General features: G+C 38.6%; 1 protein-coding gene across 2 annotated transcripts in view; it reads right to left on the reverse strand.

Moving 5' to 3' along the window:
• The window catches only part of plxnb2b (plexin b2b), a 197,477-nt gene that overhangs the window by 63,192 nt on the left and 122,351 nt on the right, over positions 1-11,934 (reverse strand). For both annotated transcript variants that reach the window (XM_014021273.1, XM_014021272.1), the window contains 9 exons: positions 9,799-9,925; positions 9,087-9,246; positions 7,836-7,947; positions 7,183-7,294; positions 6,725-6,826; positions 4,337-4,432; positions 3,616-3,703; positions 3,134-3,309; positions 89-237 (listed from right to left, as the gene is read on the reverse strand). In XM_014021273.1, the coding sequence (XP_013876727.1) occupies positions 89-237; positions 3,134-3,309; positions 3,616-3,703; positions 4,337-4,432; positions 6,725-6,826; positions 7,183-7,294; positions 7,836-7,947; positions 9,087-9,246; positions 9,799-9,925 (1,122 nt within the window). The remainder of the gene's footprint in view (positions 1-88; positions 238-3,133; positions 3,310-3,615; positions 3,704-4,336; positions 4,433-6,724; positions 6,827-7,182; positions 7,295-7,835; positions 7,948-9,086; positions 9,247-9,798; positions 9,926-11,934) is intronic.

Raw genomic sequence — 11,934 nt, forward strand, 5'->3', positions numbered from 1 at the left:
CACACACACACACACACACACACACACACACACACACACACACACACACACACACACACACACACACACACACACACACACTAATTACCTGGTGGAGACAGAATACTTCTCCTCCCGATGACTGCAGGGCTCCCCGACAACTGTGATGCTTTTAATATCTTCTTTATGAATTCCAAGGTTGGAGCCATGTATGGTAATGGAGATGCCTCCCTTCATGGGGCCGAAACGAGGGATGATCTGGATGGATAAATACAATGTCTGGTGGGTATGGAGGGCGTTGAGGGATTTATTTATTTCATTTTATTTTATTTTTTAGGTAGAAAGGATTTGAAACGGATTTAAACAGATTAGTTGTGCTATAAGAACATACAAGAGATTTACTCAGGCTGTTCAACCAACCATTCAATAAATTGTTTTATATTTGAGGCCATGGTGGAGAATTACATTAATACGACACAAGTAGTGTCTGCATGTATGCGAGCATTGGCCGATTAGTGAGCAAGACGCTTGAAAATAGCAGAAGTAGTCTAGAACTAATACAGCATTTAAACAGACCTCTGGAATAAAAAAAAATGCTTGTACTATTATGAACCGAGTATTTTCCACTAAATGACAATGAAATTACACTGCCTGGCCAAAAAAAAAAAGGTCACACTCCAATGTTTGATTCGACCGCCTTTAATTATGCCACACATTCTCTGTATCATCATTTCCACAAGCTTCTGCAATGTCACATTTATTTCTGCCTGGAGTTACTTTAAGTTGTCGCCAAGATCTTATATCGACGGCAGGAGATTTGGAACGTTTCGCTAAGTCTTCTCCAATACATCATAAAGATTCTCAACGGGGTTCAGGTCTGGACTCAGTGGTGACCAATCTTTGTGTGAAAATGATGCTCCCTGAACCACAATCTGAGCCCAATGAATCCTGGCATTGTCATCTTGGAACGTGTCGGTGTCATCAAGGGAAAAAATTCTATTGATGGAATAACCTGGTTATTCAGTATATTCAGGTAGTCAGCTGACCTCATTCTTTGGGCACATAACGCTGAACCTAGACCTGACCAGCTGCAGCAGCCCCAGTTCACAGCACAGTCCCCACAGGCCTATACGGTAGGCACTATGGGTGCATCAGTTCAACCGCTTCTCTTTTCACCCTGATGGGCCCATCACTCTGGAACAGGGTCAATCTGGACTCATCAGACCACATGACCTTCTTCCATTGCTCCAGAGTCCAATCTTTATGCTCCTCAGCAAATTGAAGCTGTTTTTTTTTCCCGATTAGCCTCGCTGATAAGTGGTTTCCTTACAGCTACACAGCTGTTTAGTCCAAATCCCTCGAGTTTCCCTCACACTGTGCATGTAGAAGTGCTCTTACTTTCACAATCACTGAGCTCAACTATTGTCATTTTATGATTTGATTTCACCAGATGTTTACATAATTGCCAATTAAGAGTTTACCAGCAATGTTCTTTCCTCAAAGATGCTTCTCCAATGTCCTTCATTGGACTGTTCTTAACCGGATTTGTGGTTTCAGTACCTTTTTTTAGATGTTTTACTTACTTGAAGCCAATAATTTGACCCTTCTGAAACAGATGAACATTTTCCACAACCACAGGATGCTTCTTTCCACATGGTTGCTTAACAAATGAGAAGCTACTCACTCAGTTAGGGTTAAATTACCTGTTGCCAGCTGAAAAGTAATCACCCATTTAGTTATTACCCAATGAGCGGCCCTTACCTTTAAGCTTAATTAAAACGAGGTGGTGACCTTTTCTTTGACCAGGCTGTGTATTTACAATATGATAAATACATTTTTCAAATAATACAATAACAATAATTACTACCATTTCATTCAGTAATCTTAACATAAAATTGTATGCAGAGAACTCAGTAAAGCTGCAGAAGTTATATTTGGAGCTTTATAGCTAAATAAAACATGCTAATAAGCGTCCAGTGACTGTGCTAACATGTCTAAACAGAAATTTATGGTGCTTTCCCATTTATTTCCAAAATTTCAAACTGGGAAAATCACTGACTACACCAATTAAAACTGAAAATTCAGACAAGCCCTGATCTTAAAATTCAATATGTTTGTTTCTTGTATAGAAATGGCAACAGAGTAGTTAACTGTATCTTATTAAACCTGTCACATAGTGCTATACTACTTATTTTAGGAATATTGATACAATATTTGAATGTACAGAATGCAAAGAAGTTAATTATCAGCGTGTACTGCTAATAACAGTTAGCTTGGTTAACGAGCACAACAAGTAGCTAATCTCATTAGCTTTCCAGCTGGCAACACTTTTGAGTAAGATGCCATTTCCAGATCCAAGTTCCTGCTCTTGAGGTAAATGGAAAGCAGCAGCTGAGGAGCATGCTCACAAGGTTTTCCAGAGGTTATCTTGTAAACATGAGCTACTTTATTTAATTAATATTAAGAACAGCTAATGGTCAGAGGAATGAGCATTGATTTGATTATGCTGTATTAAGATTGAGCCAATATGGTCAGGTTCACGCCAAAGGATTTAAAACCTCAACACATCATAAGAAATCAGACATTTCTGTCACTATTTCACATGTGCAAAGGAAACAGCAGGATGACCAAACATCATTAAAATATACCCTCTGGAGACCCTAAAAATATTTATGATGGGTTAATTTAGAGATTGGTAGCTTAAGATATGTTAGTCTGGGTGAAAATGGTGGATAAATAAACCCATAAATGAGGCAAGCTCTTTTGAAGAAGCTTTCAGTCATGGCAACTTTTTTTTAATGATATTTGTATCTGTTTGGCTGGAAACCTCTGTTTAGATTTTTAAAAAGGAACACGATTACTGCTGGTTTTATGTCAATGACAAAAAGACACCAACAATTTAGTAAGTAAACAAAATATTGATCCAGTCTAGACAAGATTGAGTAACATTGCAGCATGCTCTCAAGGAGATTCACAATTCTTCTGTCAACATGAAGATGAGGCAGAAAATGCAGAGCCAATAAACTGCTCCATTCGATATTCCAATTTAAAAGGTCAATATCCTTTCCTTGCTAATCACAGGCTTTAAAGGAAAGCACAGTTTCTGTTTGAAAAGTAAACATGAGGGGATGACAACCTTGTTGCCGCTACTCACATTGTTGATCTCGGGGTTGGGGCACTCAATGTTGTGGGGATCCCCCTGCTGTTGAGCGCAGAGTTTCTCGTACACGCAGGCCTTCTGCTTGCTGCACCACACACACCTGTACTTCGGGTCGGCATACTTACAGAGACTACAGTCTTCTCTCCCCATGGAACAGTTGTACAGGGTGACTGAAGGGAAAAATCAGCAGTCACCATTTTGTTTGATATCATCTTTTAGGAATATTCCTTATAATTGCATATGTGCCTAAGTATTGTTCTAACTTGTATTTAAATCTATATTTACCAGTGTAATGAGAAATGTATGACTGCATGCAACGAGTCACTGCACAATCTATAACATTCTGTCAAAATAGGCTGAATGCTCAAGTCATTATCAATTATTTTCTGAAGATTAAAAGGTAGCTTCCTCAGCTCTAATGGAGCTCCCACACAGCAATATAAATAGCATCCCCGCATTAAAATGAGGAAATTCACCGTTCAGCGTGCTGTCCATCTTCTTGCCAGTCTCCTTGTCCTTCACGTAAAAAAGAACATTGGTCTCTGGTGACTTATCATAGGAAAACTACGAAATTGAAGGGGAAAATGATGAATTATTAATACAGAATCTAATGATTAATGACATTTAAACTCTTCTCTACAAACAGTGTGGGTTGCTGCTCCCAAATAGCAAGGGGAAAAAAGTAAAAAAAATAAAAAAGCTAAAGAAAAAATATGCCCAGTCTGGCAGATTTTCAGCTGAGGAAATCAATGTTGAAGAAAGAACACAGCCTGGAGGCTAAGCATGCTTTCAGTAACTCAATCACAAAATTTAAAATATAGAGTTTGGAGCTAAAATTACTCGAATAAGGGGACCGTGTCCATTAGAGGGAGCTAGAGAATATTAAAGGAAGCCATGAAAAGCTGTTAAAGGGTGATTTCATTTACAAATTTAGAACATAAAGGCAGCTTTACATAGAAAGTCGGCACAGAGGCTGATGTACCACAGAGGATTTAACTCTAAGAGATAGTAGGCAGCTCTACAATAAACACCACGTTTTCAGTGTTACTCTAAATTGCACTCTGGGAAGCAGCTCCACAAATCAGCCGTAATTTAAGAGCCTGGCCAAAACTGAATTTGCCAAAAGCTCAGGAAGGGAACAGAGTGTTGTTCTGTATCAAAACAAGTGTGCAGCAATGAGCTGCCAGCTGCACTCACATTGAATCCGCTGAAAGTGTAAAACGGACCCTCCTCAGACTTGACCTCCTCCTCTGCGTTCTTCATTAGTTCTGTACCGATGGTGAAAATGTGACCCTGCAGAACCACAGTAAGGAACATATTATTAACACAATTTTTTAAATCATGTTGTTTTTCTGTTCTTTTTCTTCTTAAAGATGTGACTACTGGTCCGTTCCTACCCTCGGAAAAGTCAGCGTCTCAGCACATTGAAGAGGCGAGTCATTTCACAGTAAACATAAAATTGTTTGTCAAAGAGAGAGCGCTGCATTAGGCTCTTAGAAAGAAACAGATTTAGAAGGTAATGGGAGTCTGCCACAAGTCAGAAAGTTCCTGCTTTATTCCCAGCCTCCCCAGCTAATACATGTTAGTGTTCCTGGATTAGCTACTGAATCATTCTACTGCCCCCGATGTACCATCAGTGTAGGAGTGCATGTATGATAGCGAACATGCTCTGTGTATAGGATAAAAGCATTGCATAATTGTAAGTCTAAATGCGGCTCGAACTATAAAGCACTTCGAGTGGTCAATAATGTGCTACATAAATGCAGCACATTTACCATTGCTGTTTCTTACGACTTCCTTGTGGGATTTTGGTGATCAATGGAAGCCGGCAAATGTGACTTCTGCTTTTAGTTTGTGCAGACACATGGACACAGAACTAAATGCTCAAAATCTGCCATGATCTTGAAAACGAATAACACGTTTGTTTAATTTTATCATACATATAAGCTTTTTATAGCAAATAGCCAGCTGCATAAGGACAACATGAGAAAGCTAACTTTCAGACCTCATGAAGTGCTTCCTGGTCTTGGGAGGGGGCTGTGGGGTCAGTGGGGTGTTCAACAAGACAAATATGTTTTGCTTTTAAAAACAGTTTTCATAACTTGGATGATTTATTTACAAAGTCCGCAGCTTTTCTCACTACAGCATTGTTTGTTTAAAGCTTCTTATTAAAAAATTAACTTTTATTTTTGTGTTTTTCAGTGGGTGGAAACATTTTTAAATGAACATAATTCATAGCATAAATATTTATGAGTCAAAATGTGATTACAGTGATAAAACTTCTAAAAGTTCATACTGACAGGGTGTTTTTGTCTTCATATAATTTTGTTATATTTAAAACATTATGGGACAGGTAATTTTAACAATGCAAAATAACTTTAAAATTTCCATTTAGATTTGCCTTTACTGTATTTCTGCCTTTAAATGACTTTATTCCACTCAAAAGGGATTACATTTTAAAGCAGGGTTATTCAACTGGCGGCCTGCAGGCCACATCCTACCTGTGGGTGACTTCAGTCTGGCCCACCAACAGGTTAAAAAAAATGTATATTTTACTTTTTTTCCCCACTTAATTTAATATAAAAAATAGACTTCAAATCAGTTTTAAATTTACAATTCAATGCAATAAAATAAACAAATTTAAAAGGTAAATAATAAATAACAATGCAGTGTTTCCCCTACCTGTCGAGCAACACCTCCTGCAGCCTGAGCTGCTGGCTTTCAGTAAATGAGCCACCCTTTAGTTGAACAGCTCTGTTTAAAGGTTTCAGCTCAATAGCTTCAACTTCTGAGTTTACTCGTGAGCGTGACTCAAACATGTGCGCCCTGCCGACTACACTGAAGAGCTGAAACAGTGCCAATCTACAGGAATTTTTAGAAGTTCATGCAGACGCCATTTCATGTACCTTTTTTCTGCTGTCAGTTTCACTTGACCTTATTATTCATGTAGAGATGTGTTTTTTTATCATTTCATTTATTTCATTCAGAAAAACACAATCTATATAAAGTAAAATAAAAATGAAATAATGTTATAAATAAAAAAGGGTGCAGCCTGAAGGAAAATAATCTTAGGATATCTGCCCCGTATTTTCAAAAAATGACTTTTTACAAAAAATAAAACAATTTACAAGCACAACAACTACAACAGCAACTAGCAGTAGCATGTCCTGCACAGCTTGGGGTCCTTCCTTCCTTCCTTCCTTCCTTCCTTCCTTCATGAATGAAGATGTCTCCTTCCTTCCTTCCTTCCTTCCTTCCTTCCTTCCTTCCTTCCTTCCTTCATGAATGAATGAATGAAACTACTTGTCCAAACAGCTATCTGCAGCAGGTAGCATATTAACTGTTCATAACATTTCTATAGAACGTCATTTTAAAAAGATATGAACTATCACAATAATCCCAGTTGATTGAGTTAGGCTGATGAGTGTTCAGTGATATTCAGGGTTTTAATAACAGTTGGAATTAAAAAATTAAAATTTTTACTTCTCCATTTTTCTTTGGAACAGCAGTAGTAAATTATTACCACTGATATGTCACGTACACATCAACTGAACAGCATTCATACGTGCACATGTGCCACTTTACCTTGTAGTTGTTTAAATTGATCCCCTCAAAACTGATCCGAGTCTTGTAGCCTACAGGGATCAGGACAGGATCCGGATTCTCAAACTGGGGGCACTCGGATCCCTGGAAACAAATTGAATCAAATGAGACACTCCCACTTGTAATGATCCACATTTTAAATATGCAAGCCACTTAGCAGACACTCTCATCTGCAGCGACAGATAAGTGTATCAGTGGAACATCTGCTGACTTGTAAATTGATATCCTCCACCCTGAACATTTGCACTGCAAGATGGTGGCAGCTGATAGAGGGATTTGTGTTTTTAATAATTTTCCAGAAGAATGTGCATCGCTAGGGCACAGCATCACAAGCGATGATTAGATGCATCTTTTAAAAGTCTGTTCTATATTTGGTGGCGTTTATCAGACACATACCATCTATGCTATGTGATCCTGACCCAAGCTTTACAGCGACTCACCTTGCGTTGTCCGACGATGGTGGGACCCACTATGCTGTCGTCCTTGTCGCTGCAGGTGTGGTCAATTGTATTCCACTGGCATCCCCACGAACTACCAACACATGACATGCACCTGGAAACGCACGGTTTTAGAGCTGCTTTCAACAACTAGTGTCAGCACATAGGAGCTTGTACACACAATTATATTAGTGCACATGCACAAACAGAAATAAAAGCACATGCAAACACAATCTAAAACATGCAAACTCATCAGGCAGTGTCCAGCACAAAAATCTATGTTGCTGACAATGAAATGGATCTCTGCAACTTCACATAAGCAAAGCTCATTCATCACACATGCCTCAGCGTGAAAGAAATGAAAGAAAAAGTGAGGATGGGGGTGGGGGGGGCTGGTGAGATCGACTTTCATTTTTTGATTAATGAAAAGGAAACAGAGGCAATTTCCACGGTTTGGTAATAAAAGGACAGAGAAATGCTGGAGGTGCATTCAAAACTCCCATGCATCACAATTTGCAGACAGAGCCTTGATACCTCATCTGTTCATGCATGGTGATACATTTGCATCAAGGTTGTCAGCTGATGCTGTGTTCATTGTGGCTGTGTGTTTTTAGGAGAGTGGCAGAGCAGAACCGATAGAGAGCGGCGGCACTCACGGCGTGTTTTCCGATCTCCTCGCTGTGGCCGCGCAGTTGTAGAACTTGAACTCCCGCGTGGCCAGTTCCACAGTCTCGTTGGCCAAAATCCGGATAGAAACAGCCACGAAATCTGAGGAAAAGTACAACTGAATGAAGGGAGACTTAGAAACTACAGCACAGGAAAAGCACTTTCTGAAAAGGACTAAAAGTATATATTAAGAAAAGCTAACTAACCCAAGAAAGGGATTTAGCAAAGATGCTAAACCACTGGAACAAATCTTACCACCATTTTCTTGGCTGTCAAATAATTAAGAAATGCAACACAAATCAGGTCTAGCATTTCTTAAAAGATTGCATACTGCCTTAATGAACAAAAATGATCTGATGAAAACAACAAGGGTACAGTCATTTTGGTCAAACCTTGTGAATAACAATAATCTCATTTATTAGTGTTTCCCCAGCACTGTACAAAGAGGTTGGCCCGCCCTCCTAACAGAACCAAAGCTCACCTGTATGGCAGGCCATTTTTACATTTAACTGGCTTCACCAGACTTACATTCCAGATATCTGAAATTGATTTATGACTACACATATTAATTATTTTAGTTATTTAAGTGAGAGATATCCAAGATTTAATTAATACAAATTAAATTGCACACTTTTTTAATGAATGCTAGTAATGTTTATGCTGTTGATCACCTATATGTGTTTAATATGTTAGCTCAAATTGGATTGGCTTACCGGTAATTCAAAAAGTCAAAAGTCAAAATACGCCCTTTTCTTTCAAAAAGAAAAGGGAAAATAACAAATCTTTTAAGCTATGTTCAGAACATGACTGTCATCTCGAAAGCCGTCATATTGGATCAAATTAAAAGGGCGTAATGTGACTTTTGACTCACTGTAGTTAATCAGCTGTAGATTCCTGATAGCTTTGATAAAATCTGTCCAGTGGTTCATGAAACATGTTGCTAAAACGCCAAACAGACAAACACATACAAACACACCCACAGACAGGAAACACTTTCCCCTATCCACCATTAGCAGCAGGTAGTAAAAAGAACATTTGCTCTATTCTATTGCACATTCATTTTAACACACAATGACTGAGAGAGAAAGTCATTTAAAATTCAAGAATGATCATCCTGAACATCCTATAGAGTCTGAAATCAATCACATTTTCCAAACCAGTTGACACAGATATAAACAAAAATTTGGGGTCAGCAGAAAAAGCATTGGATGGAAAAGGAAGGTCGAGTATAAAAACTATACCTTGGTCCTCAGGTGTTTGAGGTATAAGTGAGGGCGGTGGTAGATCACAGGAGACCTGACTCGAGTCCAGCATGGTGCCTTCGCTGCGGAACAAGTCAATGATGCATTGCAGACGGTCAGACGGTCCGATTGCAGGAAGAGATGGAATGTTGATCTGTAACTGTTCCCACACACACACAAAGATGTTAAAAACCCAAGATAAAACACCTTCAATACTGGTATTGTACATTTTAATGAAAAAACGTTGAATTTATTTCTGTGCTGTGTATAATTCAAACACCTCTAAGAAACAGAAGTTGAGGAAAAGAAAGGATTTCCTTTCGAAAGACAGGAGATTGATTGAGAGCGGGAAAGGAGGAGACACGCTTTTGATGGAAATTCAAGTGCGAGTCAGAAAAGGAGGGACAGAAAAACAGTCAGAAAGCCAGGGAATGAGAAAAACAATTTAAGAAGCAAAGCACATAAGAGAGACTCTCCATCTTCACTCGTAGACACAATCAGCAAGGTAGGTTATAATAAGACAGTTTGGACTTTTCTGGGTGGATCGATACGCAACAGGAAGACCAAGAGCCCAGGGTCTCTGACTCACAATGAAAACAGCTTTTAGCTCAGACTTCACGTTTCTGTAACACACACGTGTGCATGGAATTGCGTGCCAGCAAAGCCAGACGGACCAAAGGAGAACAAAGAGCAAACGTGGGGAGTGATGTACCTTGTCTGTTTTTTTGCAGGAAAGGTTTGAGGGATAGAAAGATACGATCTTGACACACTGCTGCTTGGGGCTCCACAACCAGCCGTTCTTCTCCTCTGCCCGTCGGCACTCAGACCTTCTGGTACACCTTCAGATGAAGAATGAACAACTCCCATCAGCCCCTGCTCTATATTCCATAAACACTTTCGCAGAGAAATAAAGCCACAAACTCCAACAGAATTTCAATGCGCCTGTGTGAATAATAACCTGAGACACAAGTGACCTTAAACAGGAATAAGTTTAAAACAAACTACAGCGTGACAGAAAACAATTTAAGTACTTGACTTTTGACTAATTTAGCTTTTTATTTATATTCAGTTTATCTTATTTACATTTGAAGTGTGCAAAATTAATTTGCTGTGATTATTATTTTCTGTATTGCTTAAGAACAACTTTTAGCTGCTCTCAGGGACCTGCAGTGACGTGAAAATGTAGTGACTTTTACAACAAAACAGTAACATCCCTTGCGATGTGCGTGCACCTTGCAGTTCAGATGAGGAATGCAGCACTCTCAGGCAAACTAAGCCACAGCAGGGAGGCAGCATTAGACTTGAAGAAAAAGTTCAAGGTTTAACCAGTTTATGATTTCCTGAGAGATCTTTGTGGCTGTAAATAAAGTTAAAATTATGACATTTGAGCTGCATTTAGATTAGGTAAATTGTGGTTTACTTTAAGTCTAAATGAGACCTTGACATGTTTTAAATTAATTAAGGTATAACGAGTTTTCCTAATCGGATGTTTTATAGTTAGGAGTTTGTGCTTTCAATGTCTGACATTGATAATGGAAAATGAATGTGACTGAGAGCACCTGTAATGGGAATTTAAAAAACACAGTGTGCGAATCCAGGGAGTAGGAGGGATGCAAATTGATAAAAAATTTAAATGTGACGACATAAAAAGGCTAATTAGCAAGTAATATAATACTGAAACACTGGGCAGCTTTTTAAAGTCAGACTTCAGCTACATTGCGTTGGAAATGATTGGGAACACTGGAAAAAACTGCAACCAGCTGACGTTTGAGAAAAGTAAGTGTACTGCATAATAGCGTTGGGCGGTACTGATATTTTCTATACCGACATATTATCTTTAGATAACACCGCGGTACAGGGTATTACCAGGGCAACGCAAAAAGGGGCGGGGCAAAGAAAGTGTATGGTCTGTGCTGAGTTACTTTCTCCCGCTGTTTCTCCTTTGCTGCCAAACTTCATTCAACTTTCATGTCTTTTTATTTTCCTGTAGGCTTTTTGGCACTTAAAACAACTTTGGGCCTCAGTCAGAACAGAGATTGGGGAAGTTTATGGCTTTTGCCTCAAAAGAAGGATTAGACAGATGGCAGATTGAGCTGTTTTTTCCATCAAGCTATAGTGTTTAGGGAAAAAGTGGCGTATAGTATTTATCATAATGCCCTTTTCTTTTTTGTCCTATCAACACAATTTAGAAACTAACGTATAGTTTGAAGTCTCTACTTTTGACACAAACTGAAAGTCTCAGAAAAGGCGTGTCTTTCCAGCTGATGATTTAAATAGGTCATGTGACTCTGCTCCAGAGATTTAATATATCGTTATAATTTTTAAATACTATCACCATATTTGACTACCGAGGTACACCACAATACTATGATACTGCCCAAGTCTAATGTACAACTGTCCTTAAACTGACATCAGACTTGTTTGATGGTTTGTAAATTCGCAATAGCTAACACAATGACTGGTTACTTCGAGAACTATAACAATTCTTGTTCTAAGGTAAAGTGCTGCTTCTTGCTGCAATCTGACAGATTACAGTGATACAGCATTTTTTTTCTTGTCTGCAATTGTCTGTAATTGTTTTACTATTGTATATAGGTAATATTTAACATTGTACTGAGGTATTTATGTATGTACTGTGTGTATGTACTTTATGGCACATATTGTATGTATGTATGTGTGTGTACTGTATGTATGTGTGTACTGTACATACTGTATATACTGTATGTGTACTGTATGTACTGTATGTGTGTACTGTATGTATGTGTGTACTGTATGTATGTATGTACTGTATGTACTGTATGTATGTACTGTATGTACTGTATGTACTGTATGTATGTACTGTATGTAC

This window comes from Austrofundulus limnaeus, unplaced genomic scaffold, assembly GCF_001266775.1.
Source record: "Austrofundulus limnaeus strain Quisiro unplaced genomic scaffold, Austrofundulus_limnaeus-1.0 Scaffold285, whole genome shotgun sequence".
Lineage (NCBI taxonomy): Eukaryota > Metazoa > Chordata > Actinopteri > Cyprinodontiformes > Rivulidae > Austrofundulus > Austrofundulus limnaeus.